Source organism: Eriocheir sinensis, chromosome 41 (assembly GCF_024679095.1).
Source record: "Eriocheir sinensis breed Jianghai 21 chromosome 41, ASM2467909v1, whole genome shotgun sequence".
Classification (NCBI taxonomy): Eukaryota; Metazoa; Arthropoda; class Malacostraca; order Decapoda; family Varunidae; genus Eriocheir; species Eriocheir sinensis.
Window position 1 is genome coordinate 6,344,986 of NC_066549.1, and position 19,434 is coordinate 6,364,419.

At 44.4% G+C, this 19,434-nt stretch overlaps 1 protein-coding gene across 3 annotated transcripts in view; it reads right to left on the bottom strand.

Annotated features, from left to right (window-relative positions):
• LOC127009559 (putative neural-cadherin 2) overlaps positions 1 to 19,434 on the bottom strand; it is a 93,739-nt gene that overhangs the window by 21,717 nt on the left and 52,588 nt on the right. For all 3 annotated transcript variants that reach the window (XM_050882745.1, XM_050882744.1, XM_050882746.1), the window contains exons 7-10: positions 17,057 to 18,365; positions 5,403 to 5,636; positions 2,578 to 2,753; positions 1,866 to 2,012 (exon numbers count right to left, since the gene is read on the bottom strand). In XM_050882745.1, coding sequence (XP_050738702.1) covers positions 1,866 to 2,012; positions 2,578 to 2,753; positions 5,403 to 5,636; positions 17,057 to 18,365 — 1,866 coding nt within the window. The remainder of the gene's footprint in view (positions 1 to 1,865; positions 2,013 to 2,577; positions 2,754 to 5,402; positions 5,637 to 17,056; positions 18,366 to 19,434) is intronic.

The window sequence follows — 19,434 nt, forward strand, 5'->3', positions numbered from 1 at the left end:
AGAGAATGATAGGAAGAAAATAAATTACATAAGGAAATGGCATCGAAATAAAATGATCTGGCAGAGAGGAAGATTAAGATGAAGGGAGGAAGGGGATGAAAAAAAAATGTGCAAGATAGGAAGAAAGAACAAGGGAATGAGAGAGAGAAAAAGGAGGGAGAGTAAGCGAATGGAAGGAGAAAAAACTGAGGATGAAGATGAAAGGGAAAAAAAGGTGGAAAAAAGGACACGAAAAAAGAGAGAATGGTAGAGAAAAATATTAAATGAATGAGAGAGAGAGGCAATGGCGGGGAGGAAGGAGTGGCTAGCGTGCAATCTCTTTCACAAAACCATTACATCATCGCGTTAAACCTCCCGCAGCTAGACAAAGAAAGACAGAGACAAAAATCGTGTATCTCTCGCGTTCCTTTTTCCTCGTATTCCTCATGTGAAAAGGCGAGACAACGGAGCACAGGTCACTCTTGCTCAGCCTTCCCTCTCTGCATTCTTCCTCACCCCTCTCAACGCCATTCAGCTCCACCAGGCAGAAAAAAGATCCCGCCTCCGTGTGAATGTCATCATGTGCCGCAGCGTCCAGGGAACAAAATTACTCGCCGTTTCCATACAGCGCAGCGTCCCTCGGGTGGGGATGATCGTAATACGTCTCATGATTTGATTAATTGGACGTGTTGAAAAAAAGTCCTCGCGCGTGACCACAGCCAATGCACGGCAAATCACGAATGAAATATTGAGTAAATGATTTTCTAGGAGATAAACATGTTCCTGATAAGAGAGTGAGTTGTTTAAACGGAACTGAGAGATAATGCCACAGAGGAAAGGAGGAGAAGGTGAGCTATCTTTCGGCCACTCCTCTAACTCTTTATAGGAGGAGTGAGTAGCGGGCTTTTTTTCTTTTTTTTACATTTGTTACCTTTTTTCATGCCCTTGAACTGACTCCTCTGCTGTAAAAAAAAAAAAAGAGGCTGGGTACGGGAAGAGAACTCACCATTATGAGCTTAAGCAAACAAGATAAGTAGGCAAGATGGATAAATTAGTGAATATACAAATAAACAAATAAAGAAAGAGCAAAATCTGTGAAACATACAAAATCAAGCACCTACAATAACAGGAACCTTCGACATTGCACTCTGTCATCATCGTCATCATCATCACCACCACCATCATCTTCGGTCATTGCTAGGTCACTGCAGCAAAAAAGGCCTTTCTTGATTTCTCTTTTTGCCCACTCTACTCTATTTAGGAGCAGTAAGTAGCGGGCTTTTTTTTTATTATTGTTTTCTTCTTTTTTACGCCCTTGCACTGTCTCCTCCGCTATAAAAAATAAAAAAAGTTCTCCATCTCTCTATCTGATCTTAATGTACGATATCCTACTCCGGCAAACGGTCTAATTTAATCTGTTACTTTCGCTGTCCACCTGGTATGAATTCCACGCATCACGTCACCTACAAAGTCTGCTAAACGTGCAAAATCAAAACACACCGATGACGTGACCCGCTCAAGACCATTCCTTAACTTGTATCCACGCCGGCTGACCAAAACCCTGCCACCCGTGACTTGGCAGAAAAAAATAATCAGCACAAATTCAAGATTCATGCGTTTTGAAATTATTGCTAAATGACAAAGAACATTAAGGAAGGTATTACAAGACACTTTCGCTTCTCACATCATATATTTCTAAACGTCAAAGAGGGGGTCAATCGGGTTCTATTCAGTGTTTCTACAGGTTCATGGTACAGAGGAAGGGTCACACTATCACCAGGGTCATAGAAATACTCCTGGAAATGCTCACAACTCCTACGAAAGCCTTGTCAAATGAGTGTTCTTGGGCGACGAAATGTTTTATAATACTACCTTAAGAGTCTCACCTGGTCAGTCACCTGCACACGAAACCTGAAGCCGCGTCGGTGTGCCTCCTGCTCGTAGTCGAGGCTCCTCCGGGCGAAGAGATGCCCCGCGAAGCCCACGGAGCGCAAACCGAAGTTGTCCCAGCCCGGTCCGCTATTCGGTTCGACCTGGGGAAGGGGATGAAAAGACAACGTACACGCTTCCTTAAAACAAAAATAAAAGTTGGTGATGAAGATTAAAGATATCGAAAGAGAAAAAAAAGATGCTAAAGAAGAGGAGGAAGAAAAGAACCCAATAAAGAAAAAAGAGGAGGAGGAAAATTAAAGAACGCTCTCCTTAAAACAAAAATAAAAGTTGGTGATGGAGATTAAAAATTCCGAAAGAGAAAAAAAATAGGAGATGCTAAAGAAAGAGGAGGAAGAAAAAAAGCCAATAAAGAAAAAAGAGGAGGAGGAAAATTAAAGAACGCTCTCCTTAAAACAAAAATAAAAGTTGGTGATGAAGATTAAAAATTCCGAAAGAGAAAAAAAAGATGCTAAGGAAGAGGAGGAAGAAAATAAGCCAATAAAGAAAAAGAGGAGAAGGAAAATTAAAGAACGCTCGCAAAATCAAGAAAGCAATCAACTGCTTTCCACCGTTTATTCTACGGATTTTCGTTTACCAATATCTTGTACACCCCCGCTCCGTGCTCCCCTTACCAGCGTCCACACCCCCCCCCCTCCCCCAACTTACCCTGAAGAGGAAGGACGTGTCGGTGTCCTTGTCAGCAGCGGTCATCTCCAGCAGCGTAGTGTTGGGCGGCGGGGCGGCGGGGGGCGTCTCCTCCACCTCCAGCTCCCAGCGGCGGCGGGCGAGGCGCGGCGGGTTATCGTTCTCATCGACGACAAGCACCACTACCGTGCCTGTGCCTGAGAGGATCGGAGGGAGGGGAAGTAGGGGTCAAGAGCAGTCCGACGTGGGAAAACACAGGTGAGCGTGGAGGTGTGAGGCGGAGAAGGGTGTGAGTGCGATGGTTCTCGGGATAACTGGATGAGATGTGTAATGGCCTCTATGTTTGAAATTACGTAGATCGATTACAGAAGGCTGAGGTAAAGAACAGTCCAAAGGGGGGAGACAGGTGAGCATGGAGGCGTGAGGCGGAAATGGATGTGAATGGGATGGTTCTCGTTATAACTGAAGAAAGTGTGTAATGGCCCTCGTATTTGAAATTAAGAAGATCGATTACAGACGGCTAAAATAAAGGACAGTCCAAGATGGGAAGACACAGGTGAGGGCAAAGGTGTGACACGGAGTTGGGTGTAAATATAGTGGTTCTTGCGATAACTGCATTTCTTTCAAGGCGAGAGTATCAAAACACCTTTCCACCTAAAATTGACCTCTCTTCTGGCCTCAAGGTTTTTTTTATGCCCGGAACAGCATCTAGCGTTTTTTTTTTTTTTTTTTTTTTTTTTTTTCCCCTTGAGGTCCCTCCCATGCTGTAGAAAAATGCCCTCGTTTGGAAATAAGTTGACTGATCACAGGTCATTGGCACACTCACGCCTGCAAATTTTGGTATGCAGTTTTATCTTTATTTCAAAAGGTGAAAAATTATAAAATCCAAAAGTAACCTCAATCATAAAAGCCGACGGAACTCTTCTTCAAAGGCGGTAAAGCTGAATTGTGTTAACGCCGTAATGAGATTGCTTGCTCTTTGTTTTCTTTCGCTGTGTGTGTGTGTGTGTGTGTGTGTGTGTGTGTGTGTGTGTGTGTGTGTGTGTGTGTGTGTGTGTGTGTGTGTGTGTGTGTGTGTGTTGGCCATTGCGGCAGAAAACTCCGGAGATAATCGGATTAAGCGGCAAACTCCAAGTCCCCGAGGCCATCCGAGGACCTCTGATGCCTGTTTCAAGATGGCAGATTCATCAGTGCCACGCCCGGTCCGCCACCTGGTAATCACGACATCAAAGCCCGGCGCCATCAATCCACTTAACGAAGCCTTTGCTATGTGGCCACTAACGATTTGACACTTCTTTTCCTCCGGTCCGGCGCGGCACCACCTCCGTCCTACGCCTGCAGAGCTTTGCATTCACCTTTTTCTTTCCCTCCTTTTCAGCCAACCCAAGAGTGCGGGCTTCCTAAAGGCGGCGTCGTGTTCGAGAGTTGTTTCATTCATTAGAGTTCTCGCCGGCGTCCGCGCATAAAGGATAACGAGTGTTGGTAATCCCTTAGTGCCCGAGGGTTTTGCAGGTGGGTTTCTGATGGAGGTCGTGGTGGCAATCTTCTTCTTTTCCTGGTAATATGACGCACGAGGGATTTATAAACCTTCTTTCTATCACGAGATGTAGCTTACGGAATATATTTTTTTGTCACACACAGATAGATAGATAGATAGATAGATAGATAGATAGATAGATAGATAAACAGATAGATAGATGGCTGAGCCTTTCCCTGTTAATACGATGCACGAGGGATTTATAAACCTTTCTATCACGAGATGTAGCTTACGGAATATATTTTTTTGTCACACACACAGATAGCTAGGTAGATAGATAGATAAACAGATAGATAGATAGATGGCTGCTAATACGATGTACAAGGGGTTTATAAACATTTTTCCTATCACAAAACGTAGCTGATGGAAAATACATAACACTCACACAGATAGATTGGTAAATAGATAGATAGGTAGATAGATAGAGATAAAGAGATAGATAGACTGAAAGATAGACATATAGATAGACAAATAAGCAGATAGAGAGAGATATACAGAGAGAAAGGAGAGTGTAGCAAACGCACTAGGAAGGAACAACGCCTGACACGCCCGACACTCACTAATAACGTCGCCAGAAGCAAGACAAGAGAGACGCTCTTTCAGCACCGAGGGCACCAGGTGTTCCGACCCGAGCCTGGTAATGAAGGGATGCAAATCACGAGGCGGCGCCCGACACAAAGGAGCAAATTATTCCTGATTGGCGGACGGGCGGCGGCCCACGCAAGGACGCAGGTAAGCTTGGTGAGCACCGCCCCGCCGCAGAGGCTCACACGGCGCCGCTGAAGGGGTCCGCGCCATCGGAAACAGATACGTCCTCTTACAGGTGTCATGCTGGGGCAATATTGGCACTTTATTCGACGTTGTACTGACAGTCGAGAAGGCAGGACACCCAGACCCCCCCCCCCCAAACACACACACACACACACACACACACACACGCAAATAAGCAAGCAAGGAAGAAAACACACACACGAGCAAGCAAGCAAATACATACACACAAGCAATCAAGTAATCACAAGCACATAAGCAAACACACACACACACACACACACACACACACACACACACACACACACACACCGAAGTATATGCACAAGGTATAGCAACATAGGCATGCTTCTCGACATGATATTACACATAACGGATATTAATATTATGTTTCTCAAATGTTAACTCAGAGATAATGTCAACATCAGCCTCAGGGCATTAAAGAAAGATAATACCAACAATTATGATCACAGGAACAGTGCTCAGCGCGCATGTATGACCCACAAGGCGATGAAGCCTTACACATTCCGGTCACACTCACCCTTCAGGCCTCCCCCGTCGGCGGCCACTACCTGCAGGCGGTACTCGGGCGTGGCCTCCCGATCCAGACAGCAGCGCGTCGTCCGTACCTGCCCCGTGTGCGGCTCCACGCTGAAGAGGGCGGCGCCGGAGGCCTCGTCCACTACGTTCTTCTCGATGGCGTAGGTGAGGCGCGCGTTGGTCCCGTCCGCCGCGTCGTCAGCATCCCAGGCTGCCACCGTCACCACCGCGGCGCCTGCAACACAACAACACGCCGCGGCAACACTCAGCAACACACCAGCAAAAGGACACGGCACGAGAACTAACGCATGTCAACTGAAGTGGTATTTGACTTAAATATGCCGGTAGCTGCGGGGATCATGTTTCTTAAGGCCCCTCTAAGCGAGAAAAATGAGAAAAAATCACCACTCACACAAACCATTTCATAATATATTTCAATGCATTTGTGATCAATTCATGCATCATCTATTTTGGGGGGTTTATGTCATGGCACAAATTTGGCCCGTCACTGCTACACGGTAAAGCCACAAATTTGGCCCGTCGCTGCTACCGGGTTAAGGAGTATTGGATTCAGTCCTTATGAATTCAAGCTATTTGTTGTTTTTTTATCATCGATGGAAACAGCTAAAAGGCAAAACAAACAAAACAAAAGCCCGCCGAGCGCTGTTCTAGGATAAAAATTAAGAATGAGAGAGCGATGCTATATATATATTTATCAGCGATCATGATTTTAAGTTCGACACAATTAATATTCATATCAGAATTGAGTCACTGACAAAACGCACGTCTAAAAGCAGTCACACACTTATATTTAAAAGGACTTATAATTTTCCAACGACTACCAGGGTTGCTTTATTATAATTGCCTGTTGTGTGTTACGTATAAAAAAAAAAATTACAGAGGGTGAGTAGCGGGCTTTTTTCTACACTCTTTTTGTTGTCCTTGAACCGTCTCCTTTGTTGTAAAAAAAAAGTAAAATTCTAAATGTATACAATATCAAGATTTCGCATGGCTTCATTAATCATATGGATGTAATAAAACGCAGTGTTTGCTTATAATGAATATACTTTTTACACAAATGTCTTTCAAGTGTATTGAACTCCATGTGAGGGAGAGTATTGAGTGCATGTACGATAGTCAAAATAAATCTCCTGTGCCTGGTAAGCAACGTGACATCCCAGGCGCAATATTTAGTAATCTCGCATAAAAATGTTCCCCTTCTAGCTGATAAAAAAGAAGCAGAGGGGGAGAAAGGCGTCGTGGCGAGTCAACATGTCATGAGGGCGGATGGCGCAAACTTAACAAATGCAGTAAATGTTAATTAACTTGAGTGTAAACATTATTTCCTCCTCGTTCTTTCACTTTTATTCACCACAAGGAGCTCTGTCTTAACCTGCCAGTGTTAGTGAAAGGAATGTACTTAGCTTTGAGTTATACGAGAGAGGATGAGAGAGAGAGAGAGAGAGAGAGAGAGAGAGAGAGAGAGAGAGAGAGAGAGAAAGAATGAGAGAATGAGAGAGGAGACAGAGAGAGTGTGTAAGAGAGAGAGAATGAGAGAATGAGAGAGAGAGAGATGAGAGAGAGAAAAAGAGAAGTGTATGCAAGTCGAAAAATGCAGCAAACGCGAAAGTTGGCGAGAATGTAAGTTAAGCAAAAGGTTAATTGCTGGAAGTTTGCTTTGTTCTCACACTTCAATTTTTGGCAACATTTAAGGTCCCTAAAGTCTGGTGCGGAGCTTCGGCACACTACACGCATTGAATCCTGAGAGTAACGTGCAGGGTGTAAGGCTCATCATCCCTCTCTCTCTCTCCCCCCTCTCTCTCTCTCAATGTGCCTGCATGAAGACCAAACAATAACAGAGAAAAAGCACTTTATAGGTTCAGCGCATACTCGCCTTTTTTTGCAGCCTTCCCTCCCTCCTTCCCTCGTTCCCTTCCCTTCCTTCCTCCCCTTCATTGCATTCTTCCTTTCGCCATTTCTCTGTCTCTCATTCCTGCTCCTTCTTTTGTTTCTCATTAGCATTCCCGCCTTCCCTTCCTCCAATCCCTTCCTTTCGTCCCTGCATTTCATTCTTCCCCTTCTTCCTCCACCTTCATGCCTCTCTATCACTTCTTGTATTCTCTATTTCTTCAGTTTCGTTTCCTTATCATTCTCGTTCCCTCCTTTCACTTCCCTGTCTCCTTTCCTTCTCTCCATTCCATTCCTCCCTTCTTCCTCCACCGTGTCATGCCTCTCTGTTATCTCCTCTGCCCCTTTGTTCCTTCTGCTTCTTTTCCTTCTCATTCTCCTTCCCTCCTTCCCTCCTTTCCTTCCCTCCCTGGCATTCCACTCCTCCCTTCCTCCTCCACCTTCATTCCTCACCATCACCTCCTTTGCTCTTCACTCCTTCTGTTTAGTTTCCTTCTCATTTTCCTTCCCTCCTTCTCCCTTTCCTTCCTTCCTTCCTTCCCTTCATTCCATTCTTCCCTCGTTTTTTCACCTTCATGCCTCACCATCAACACTTCTGTCAGTCATTCCTTTTTTGCATTTTCCTTCTCATTCTCCTTCCCTCCTATTCTTCCCTTCCTTCCTTCCTCTCCTTCATTCCATTCTTCCCTCGTTTCTTCACCTTCATGCCTCACCATCAACACTTCTGTCAGTCATTCCTTTTTTTCATTTTCCTTCTCATTCTCCTTCCCTCCTTCTCCCTTTCCTTCCTTCCTCCCCTTCATTCCATTCTTCCCTCGTTTCTTCACCTTCATGCCTCACCATCAACACTTCTGTCAGTCATTCCTTTTTTTCATTTTCCTTCTCATTCTCCTTCCCTCCTATTCTTCCCTTCCTTCCTCCTCTGTCCCTCCATGCGATCTCTCCCCCGTTCCTTTTCTTTTTCCTTCTCATTTCTCCTCCACCATGGCGGTCACGGCTGCATGATGTTGGTGTTGTGTTAATTTGATTGTTTTATCTCCTCCTGTCAGCTTCTAAATGGGTTTAATTTTGTTAGCTGCTCTGTGCCTCTGTCTGTTTCTGTCTCCTGTTTCTCTTTTTTCTTTTCTTTTCTTTTTTTCTTTTTTTCTTTTCTCCTTTTTCTCCTCTCTTTTTCTCCCAATTTTTTTCTTTTTTTCTCTCCTTCACTTTTGTCTTGCTTTCTCTCTTTCTTTTTTCCAGTTTTTCAGTTTCCATTTCTTTTCACTTTTTTTCTCTTCCTTTCTCTTCTTTTCTCTTCCTTTACCTTCCTTTATTTTCCTTTATCTTCTTTCACCTTTTTATCCTTTTTATCTTTTTTATCTTTTTATCTTCTTTTCTCTTCTTGTCTCTTCCTTCCTCTTCCTTTCTCTTTTTTCTCTTCTTTTCCCTTCTTTTCTCTTCCTTTCTCTCCCTTTCTCTTCCTTTCTCTTCCTTTCTCTTCCTTTCTCTTCTTTTCTCTTCCTTTCTCTTTATTTCTCTTTATTTCTCTTCTTTTCTCTTCTTTTCTCTTCTTTTCTATTCTTTTCCCTTCTTTTCTCTTCCTTTCTCTCCCTTTCTCTTCCTTTCTCTTCCTTTCTCTTCCTTTCTCTTCTTTTCTCTTCCTTTCTCTTCTTTTCTCTTCCTTTTTCTTCCTTTTTCTTCTTTTCTCTTCTTTTCTCTTCCTTTCTCTTCACTTCTTTTCCTTTTTCTTCCTTTCTCTTCTTTTCTCTTCCTTTCTCTTCTTTTCTCTTCCTTTCTCTTCTTTTCTCTTCTTTTTTCTTCCTTTCTCTCCCTTTCTCTTCCTTTCTCTTCCTTTTTCTTCTTTTCTCTTCTTTTCTCTTCCTTTCTCTTCTTTTCTCTTCTTTTCTCTTCCTTTCTCTCCCTTTCTCTTCCTTTCTCTTCCTTTTTCTTCCTTTCTCTTCTTTTCTCTTCCTTTCTCTTCACTTCTCTTCTCTTCCTTTCTCTTCTTTTCTCTTCTTTTCTCTTCCTTTCTCTTCTTGTCTCTTCCTTTCTCTTCCTTTTTCTTCCTTTCTCTTCTTTTATCTTCCTTTCTCTTCACTTCTCTTCCTTTCTCTTCACTTCTCTTCTTTTCTCTTCCTTTCTCTTCTTTTCTCTTCTTTTCTCTTCCTTTCTCTTCTTGTCTCTTGTTGTCTCTTCCTTTCTCTTCCTTTCTTTTCCTTTCTCTTCCTTTCTTTTCCTTTCTCTTCTTTTCTCTTCTTTTCTCCTCCTTTCTCTTCCTTTCTCATTTTTTCTCTATTTTTTTTTTCATTTTCTTCCTTTCTCTCTCTCTCTCTCTCTCTCTCTCTCTCTCTCTCTCTCTCTCTCTCTCTCTCGTAATAACTCCCAGGTAAATGCATTTCGCTCACTAACAAGGACAAGCTGAGACACAAGAGAGTCCCTCGTAGCGAATTGTAACCAAAAGAGTGAGAGCATAACGCGTTCAATACTTGTAATATAGGAAGCAACTTTTCATAATAATTACAAGTTAACGTTTATTTGTGTATTTCTTATATTCGTTTTGCTATGCCGTTACTTTTTTTTCTTACTTTCTCTGTTTTTTTTGTTACCCAGTTCTCGTTCTATGGCGTTTCTTTCCCTCACTTTATCAGCTTTATCTTTTTCCTTTTTACTTTCTGTTTTTTTCCGCTTTTTCGCTTCCTTTCTTTTCTTCTTTTCTTTATTCTTCTTTTTCCTCTCCTTTCCTCTCTCTATTCCCGCCCTCTTTTCCCTCTCTCTTTTCTCTCTCTCTTTTCCTTTCGTTTCCTCTCTCTTCCTCTCTGTTCTCTCTTCTTCTCTCTTTCCTCTCCTTTCCTCTCCTTCCTCTCCTCCTTTTTCCTCTTCTTTTTCTTCTTCTTTTTCTTCCTTTTCTTCTTTTCCGCTTTCTTTCTTTCCTTTTATTCTTTATTCTTCTTTTTCCTCTTCTTTTCTCTCCTTTCCTCTCTCTTTTCCTTTCCTTCTCTCTCTTCCTCTCTCTTCTCTTTTTTCTCTCCTTTCCTCCCCTCCTCTCCTTTCCTCTTCTCCTTCTTCCTCTTCTTTTTCTTTCTCTTCTCCTTCTTTTCCACCATCAATGAAGGCGCTTTCCTCTCGTTTCTTATAAGTTTTATTTACTACTAGGGACTCTGTGTCTTAACCTGTCCTTGTTTATTACCGAAATATATTTATTTTAGTAATTTTACGAGAGAGAGAGAGAGAGAGAGAGAGAGAGAGAGAGAGAGAGAGAGAGAGAGAGAGAGAGAGACGTATAATAATGTAACAAAGACGAAAGATTCTAAAAATTCAATTCAAGCAAAAGGTTATTTCCAGGAGAAGTAAAAAGAACGGATGGGGGAGGCGGCTTATGCAGGACTGTTCCCAGCTGTGCCGTCGAGAGCCTATCGGGACAATAGGAAAAAACGAGGGAGAGAGAAAGGGAGGGAGGGCGGCAGGAAAGAAAGGCGGAAGCTATCGTGCCTGATCAATAGACAAGGCTTCACCGCTTCGTTGCTCTCACAGACGCACTTTTCTTTTGTAATTATCGAGGGAATAGCTAGTTACGGGAACTTGTGATGCTGTCCACCTCATTATGTCACGATACAATGCCACACAACTTAGTACGGCGGTGCTGATGATTGGTTCGAGTTCAGTAATTTGATGGAAACTACCCGCGCGCCATCAGCCGAAGTTCCCAAATTACCGCGATAGGAACTCACCCCACCGCGGCATTGCCTTACACCCAAATCATCAGCAACAACATAATACCACTGCTTGAGATTCCGAGTATACCGCTGCTACCCAAGTCAATATATCTGGCCAGTATCATCTTAATTATCATCTACCTCGCTAAGAACTCCCCCCACCGCGGCATTGTCTTAATTACACCCGCTTCATCAACAACAACAAAATGCCACCGCTTGACATTCCGAGTTTACCGGTATTACCCAAGTCGGTATTTCTGCCCATCATCATCTACAGACGCAGTACTTGGATGGGCAGGGGATATATAATGTACTTCGGCCGTGGTGTTCCCTCAGTCATGCAAGAGGAGAGCATCCACCCAAAATTGACCTCCATATCTTCTGGCTTCTCGTTCTTTGTCTTGTGTTTGAGGAACGGCGTCTAGTGGGCTCTCTCTTTATTTATTTTTTTCGTTTTTATTGCCCTTAAGTTAAGCTGCCTCCCTTGCCGTAAAAATCTCCCCACTAGCAAAAGATTCAGCTGTCTCCCACATATGATCACTGACTGGTTTGGAATTCTAGTTTAGAGATACATATGACATACCCGTGTATTTCATATTCAATGGCATACTGGAACCGTTGCAGGGACACCCTTTCATCTTCATGCAAAAGAAAGCAGAAAGAATTGAAAAAAAATGTTCCCACTCGACTTTACACACGACAAAACACTCACACGGGAAGGGACACACTCGGCCGCTTAAAGGTGAGAAACGAGTGCTCTCGTCTACAAAGGTTCCTCCCCTCGCTCTTCCATGTGACTGAATTACCTGAGTGTTGAGCCATGTCACCTGAATAAAGCCTTGGTCGAGGGGACGGCTGAGGAAGGAGGGACAGGGGGGAAGGAGGTACAGGGAGGGAGGGAGAGGTTGTGGTAGTGAGGAACATACCGACAGGAAGGAAGGAGGTACAGGGAGGGAGGGAGAGGCTGTGGTAGTGAGGAACATGACACTAGATGGCAGCACTCCGAACCTTCACGAATATGATAAATAGTATTCTCTGAGATGATGACACGCGCGGAAGATTCAAATGTTGCGCCTAAACACAGGAAGGACCCAGGAAGGAATACATTTTTTACTACAGTAGAGGAAACAGCTCACGGGGGCAACAGATAGAGGAAAAACAATAAAGGAACCCCTAGGCGCTGCTCCTGCAAAAAAAAACAGGAGTGACCAGAGGAAAGGTGCATATAGGGTGTTATTGTCAGTGCAAGAGTATTTCAGTGACGACGATGCTTCTTCCTGTGTGTGTGTGTGTGTGTGTGTGTGTGTGTGTGTGTGTGTGTGTGTGTGTGTGTGTGTGTGGTGGTGGTGGTGGGGTGGGGGGGATGAGGTGATGGTTCAACGAAAAGCTCAAATTCAAACTATTTCTTGACTCAGCCTGGAGCACGCCCTCTTCGGTTATCTTCGCCCAAGCGCCTCTGTCTGCCGCAGATAACGAGGGAATTATCGGTTAGCCAAGGGCAAGGGTGACGGCTGCACTGGTCTTTCCCTGCTGCCCCCAACCCCCTTTCTCTCTCTCTCTCATTTATTTATATAAGCTAACGCAATCTGTCTATTTGTCTTTACTCGTCTCAATTTCTAAGTATTTTTTTCTCTATTTGTCAATCTATATGTTTGTACCTTTCTATTTCTGGCACGTCGCTCCCTCCTTGCTCTCCCCTTCAGGATGCAACTGCGTTAGAAGTTCACCCCGTTCACAGACTTCCTTTTTCTTGTAACACTAGAGGTCTCTCCTTCCATCCCTTCCTTCCTTCCTCGCCCTAGTCTTTCTCAATCCTGTCAGGCAGTCCATCTTGCTGCTACTGCTCCTCTTTCCCTGTCAACCCTCCACTCTTCCTTGTGCTCTCCCTGCCACTCTTTACCCTCCTACCCTCCCTTGCCTGATGTTCGCGCATGCTCTTCACAAACTCACCATCCTACATCCTCATGACATGTCCACATTACATATCTCGATGAATAATGGCGTTTCACCAGTTTCAAATCACTATACTCTTGGCGCACTCTTCAAAATATCACCATCAGACCTCCTCACGATATACCCAAATTATCTGAGAGAATAAGTGCGTTTCACTAAATCTAACATACCATACTCCTGTCATACTATTCGCAACATCACGATCATCCTACGCTCAAATTATCTCGATACTCCAACACACCATGCTCTTGTCACACTCCTTGAAAAATCACCACCGTATAACCTCGCGACATGTGCAGACCATCGCCATAGATAATCAGTCATCCCCCATTCCGCAACATCAAACTCTTAACCTCACGCCGTCACCTCTACACTGCTCCTCCAACGTACGTCCACACACATAAGTTACTCTACATATCAATAAGCAATTAACTCTCTCTCGGATGAATTACTGACGCTTCATGGCTCCAATTACGGGGAACAGGGTATGAGAGGATGGCTGCTTTGTCTCCTCTCTCTCTGAAACGCCCAACGTGTCTTTGTCTTTCATCTATGGCCAGCAGCAGCAGCGTCCATATATACAGGAGTGGCTTCGTTATTAAACCCTCCCGCGATGAGTCGGACAGAACTCTTAATACTTTTTTTATGCACGTTATCGGTATTGTTATTTCTTTGTCTCTTTAGCCGCCCTTGTTCGTCTGTCCATTCCCTCTCTGTACACCTTTGTCCAGGCTCCTCCAAATTGCGAGCCCCGCCTGTGACAAAGCCTTTGGAGCACGCGTGGCCCTTGATAACTTTTTAAATCTTCTTCAGCCTCTCTCTCTCTCTCTCTCTCTCTCTCTCTCTCTCTCTTGATCTCGATTTTGGTCTCGCTCTCGCTCTCTTTCTCTCGCTCTCTCGTTCACTCGTTCTCGTTCTCTCAGTATAGTGTGTGTGTGTGTGTGTGTGTGTGTGTGTGTGTGTGTTCTGCTTTCACTTGATAAATCCCATGTACGTTTTTTACCTGTTATCTCCCCTTTTTAAATACAATACTTTTTTTGTTACCTTGAAAAAAGAAACAAAAAAAATAACACGCCCAGACTTTTTCGCGTCCGCTTGGCCGTGTTGTCGGGAAAGATTTTAATTCCCCGATGACTTAAAACCTAATTAGAAGGCATCGCATTGTGATAATCCGAACAATTTACGGCTCCTGGATAACTATTTTTGCACCTTGGTAAATGCAAAATAACTGTAAAGGATTATTCTCCCTAACGAGGCGGTGCAGAGCGAGACGGTTCGGAGCCAGGGTGAGGTCTCGGTTCGAGCCCCAGTGCAGCAGCGTGAGGTCAGAAAAGGTATTTGATCGTTTATTTTTTGCAGCAGAGGAAGCAGCTTAAGGAAAAAAGAGAAAAACAGTATAAAAAGCCCGCTAATCACTGACCCTTTAAAAGAAAATAGAAGAGTGAGGTCAATTTGATGGATGGTAGTACGTAAATTTGCTAAACGTCTTACTAGTAGAAAAAAAGAGAAGAAAAAAAACGATATAAAAAGCCCGCTAATCACTGACCCTTTAAAAGAAAATAGAAGAGTGTGCATATGAGAGGTCAATTTCGGATGGGTAGTAACGCCAAATTTGCTAAACGTCTTACTAGTAGAAAAAAAGAGAAGAGAAAAAAACGGTATAAAAAGCCCGCTAATCACTGACCCTTTAAAATAAAATAAAAGAGTGTCCAGAGGAGAGGTCAATTTCGGATGGGTGGTAACGCCAAATTTGCTAAACGTCTTACTAGTATTTATTAACAGTTAGGTGGCTAGTTTTGACTTTTTTCGCTCGATTTTTGACACGGAGTTAGTTAGAAGGATTGGATTTTGACACTTGAGTCGACATATTACAAACCCAGTCGTAAAAAGTAATGCAAAAAATCAACAAAACCAATTAAACCCGCCTTGAAAAATAGGTTAAAATAGACAAACAACCCACATTATCGTTAGTAAAGACTAGTGGGACGTTTAGAAAGTCTGGCGTAAAACTTAAACCCCGAACCACAACCTCAAAAAAAAAAAAAAAACTCACTCTACATGATCATAAGTGCAGGACGTTAAGGCAAAGAACGAGGCGCCATAAGCTATCCTCTATTTGCGGGAACAACGCTAGTAGACTTTTTTGTGCCATTTTATTATTTTTCGCCGTACAGCTGCCTCCTTTACCCTAAAAAAGGACGGGTGGAAACAGGCTAAAAACGGTGCGAGGGACGAGAAGACGGGGGCGGGGCGGGGGACGGGGAAAGGGGAATGGGTGGCGGGAGACGACCGGGGAAGGGGGCTGGCGGCGGAGGTGGGAGGGGGTGCGAGGGGTACTATATACCAGTGTTCATGTCTTTTCGGTATAACTGCTCGTATTGATTGGCCCAAGTTAACAGGCATAGAGTTTCGTTTCGGATATCCGGGTCGGGTCACGCCATACTGCCACGACCCGAGACCAAGCAACGCCGAACATTACAAGAGGCGCCGAGAAAAGAAAGGGTGAAATCGCCAAGGATACGTTTGAGAACATTCCATTTCTCAACGCTCCCCCCCCCACGCTGGGCCGGGGAAGCCAGATAAACTTACCTTCTTTAACTGCTCTTTTCACTGGCGAAGCGGCGAATTCACTATTTTTTGACACAGGAGAAATTAGCGCACGTATCACACCCAACGTTGCCAGATTGTCGTACTCAGCCTCTTATATTTACCAACTTCCCACCCAATAACTGTCTTCATTTATATTTATCGTTAAAATAGTTAATTCCTGATGTTTCTTGGTAATAGTTAGGCGTCAGAAACCGGTAAATACTATGCTTTGAGTACGATAATCTGGCATCGGGGATTACACCCTTGATGCCACTACGCTTGGCTCTCAACCCCTCAGTATAGTAGATTTGGGAGTATACGCTATAGCTTTGCATTGCGGCGGTGCTCATCTCCGTCCCGCTGACCTTTTGAGCCTGAGGTGGGAGAAAACCCTTAACCCGACACAGGGCTAATATAACATCCGGGTTACCATAGTTTACCTTCTCCAGGTTTTCCCAGGTACCCAGTTATCGACTATCTCGAAAGGAAGGATGAACAGGCCGGGATTCGAACAGAGGCCCGCAGATTCGTAGTAAGGAACGCTAACCACTGCACCGCGGAGGCCCTCAGTACTTTCCTGTAACTTCCCTTACACCCATGAAAAGATCCACACGTACTTCCCAACCACTTCCTGCCGTTACTTCCCCTCCTCTCAGGAACCTTCGAATAGTCCACCAGATGCCAAATTAACTAGCCTTCTCTAATTGCTCTTCTCACTAACGAGGCTGCGAACTCAACATCTTTTGACATAGCAGAAACTATAAAAAAATAGAACCTTCGAATAGTCCACCAGATACCAAATTAACTAGCCTTCTCTAATTGCTCTTCTCACTAACGAAGCTGCGAACTCAATATCTTTTGACATAGCAGAAACTGGCTCGCTCATTATACCGTTCATGTCACCACGTATGACTTTCTACCCCAGTGCCTCAACCCGCACCCGCTGTACCCACGAGAACCACCACACGAAGTACACAACCTCCGCATACCTGTTCTTCCTTCTCCCTTTCCCAGAACCCCCCCGACAGCCCAAAAGTTAATAAGACACACGCCCCACCTCCCCCTAACGAATGTTGCTGCAGTGGAACGAGGAAATGGAAGGGCTAAATCGTCCTCGCGCCTACGATCTCCTTTTTTTCTCTCTTTTACTTTCAGGCAAATAAAAAAAACACTGAAGCTGCTGTTGAAATAATTGGAAGTTATCCGAAAATGTGTGTTTTGGGAGAGAGAGAGAGAGAGAGAGAGAGAGAGAGAGAGAGAGAGAGAGAGAGAGAGAGAGAGAGAGAGAGAGAGAGAGGATGAAAAGAGGAAAAGTAAATAAAAGAAACAAATTAAAAAAGATAGAGAAAGAATAAAAGAAAAGAAAGAAAAAAGCAACCAAGCAAGAAAGAAAGAAATTAGGGAAGAAAAGAGAGATAAAAGAAGAAACAAAAACAAAATTAAATTGAAACGCCTCCCTTCACAATTACAGCAAACAGGCAACGAGGGAACAAGAATACCCAGACCTACTCACCTTCTGCAGCGTTCTCCCTCACCCGCCCGATCATGGTGAGGTCGGGAAACACTGGAGCGTTGTCGTTGATGTCCTTCACCAGCACCGTCACCGTCGTCTCCGTCACGTGCACCCTCCTGCCCCAATGTTCCTCCCCACCCTGCGCTGAGTCTCTTCGTAACATAAATCTCCTACACTCCAAATCATCCGTTGCAGCATCCGCCAATTTCCTCACTGTTGTCCCTGAGGTGTCTCGTGTTACCCTGCGTCCTCTGGTGAGTATAGAAGGATGGTCACTACCTGGACTCGTACCGTGGGGCTCAGAGTCACACATAGTATCGCTTGGAAGGTTAAAGTCTACCTCCCCTTTCTCATTTCGACCCCAGTAGTTTGGTGCCTGGTTTACAGGTTGAAGGGTGGACCACACGCCTCTATGTCTGCTGTATGGCTGAACTGTATCTGATTCCCTTGACGAAGAACTTGTTATCCTCCAGCTTGTGTTATGAGTTGTTATAGCTGAATCTCCTGTAGTCACGGCCTTGCCTCTTGTACTGCGGCTGACAACCCTCGGGGGAAGGTTTATTGAGGTTCGAGGGCGACGAGGCCGTATCTTCCTCACTTTTCTATGACTCTTGTGTCCCACCGATTCGCTGGTTTTACGTACACCATCGTTCCTGCCAAGCGCCCTCTCCCGCCCCTCTCGCCGGTGGTGCCTTCGGTTCCTCATCCGCTGGCCGGTCGTGTGGGGTTCAGGTGTAAAGATTGGAACGAGACGAGATTTCTTTAAAACTTTCAAGCGATCCATTTGTAGGCCGCGGGGAGCAGTGTTCCAGCGGCCGTATAATGTTTCTGTGGCAGTGCTTTGGGTGTGTTTGCTCCCACTGTTACCGTTTCCGTACTCGCGTGGACACTCAGCGTCTCGGCATTGAAAGTCTACACCAAACTTAGATCGAAAATGTCGCGGTAAACGCAAACTTCCGGTCACATTTTTCATCTTAATAAACTGTCTTTCTTGCCTAACATCGTAATTGTGTTTGTACAGAAACCCCGACCTGGGAGCAGCGGTCTTGAGGCCCAGGGACGAAGTTTCTTTCATGTGATAATTAATTTTCTTCTTTTTCTGTTCGCCGCTGGGTATCCCTTCGGCAACACTTGGGTCACGGCCGGGCTCATGGTGACCCCACGAGGCCTGGCGGTGGAGGTAAGTGGGGGATATGGGAGGAAGAGGGGGTGCTGGAGTGGCCTCACCTTCCCCCCACCGCTGGCCGTCCCGCACCTCCACTCTGAGTCTCCACACACTCCTGCCCAGCGGCGGGTCACGGTCCAGAGCCTGCCAAGAAGAGAAGAAGGAAAAGAAGGAGTGAGGACCAAAGACAAAATAATTAAGAAACTGTCTCGGAAAACACATTTGTTCTCACCGATTTTATGGATTTTCTTTTGTGTATCGTCCAAGTTAATGGACAAAGTGTAGTTTGTTCAATGCAAGTATTTCTCCTGTGCCTCGGCAGTGTTGACTGGATTCCACTCTGGCTCTCAAAAAAATTTATGTCAATCACGTAATTATACTCTCATGCCCTTTGTTTCTTATTATATGGCACCATTAGGAAGTGAAATCATTAGCAGTTGTTGTAGAACTCACCTAGGTTGAATTGAGTAATGAAAACGTGAATGGTTGTGTCCGTAGAGTTTACCGCGTCGCCCCTTAGGTAACGTTCTGCCCGTAACACAGTTTGTCTTACAGTCAAGTTAGTGGCGACCAGATGGAAATCTAATGAAAAACCTGCTGATCAGTCTGCTGGTGTTAAATGTGGCAGAAGACTTACTAAGACTTTGTGTGTATGAGGTGAACTAAGGTAAATGATGACATGTAGCACGAGAGTATATGTGATTGGCCGGCAGCCTCTTGAGAGCCCGCTACTCGCTGCTCCTAAAAAAAATAATCAAAAGAGGTGGCCGAAAGAGAGGTCAATTTCAGGAGATGAGTGAGTTTCAAAAGAATATCTGCTCCCTAGTCATGTTAGTCGAGTTATTAGATAGTCACCACTTGCATTGCGCAGCTCTTTTAATCAATATTCATCACTTTTCATCATTTATTGACATACTGAATTGGCTTACTTCTAAACTAATTAATGCTCGTGTTTTGCTGCCTTCCTACAAACTCTCATGCACAAAAGATGAGTAATGACGCCTATGTATCGCACAGCTGCAGAAGGTGATATCAGTGAAAAAGTCATATTTCCTGGAAGTCTGATGGTATATTAATCTGCGTTGTAACTACTTGACATGTTTAATTACTTTCCGCAAATGTGTGTGAGAGTGAGTGAATGTGTATGTGTATCTGTGTGACTGCGTGTGGGGGAAGGGGTATGAGTGAGTGGGTGTGGGGAAGAGGGGAAGTG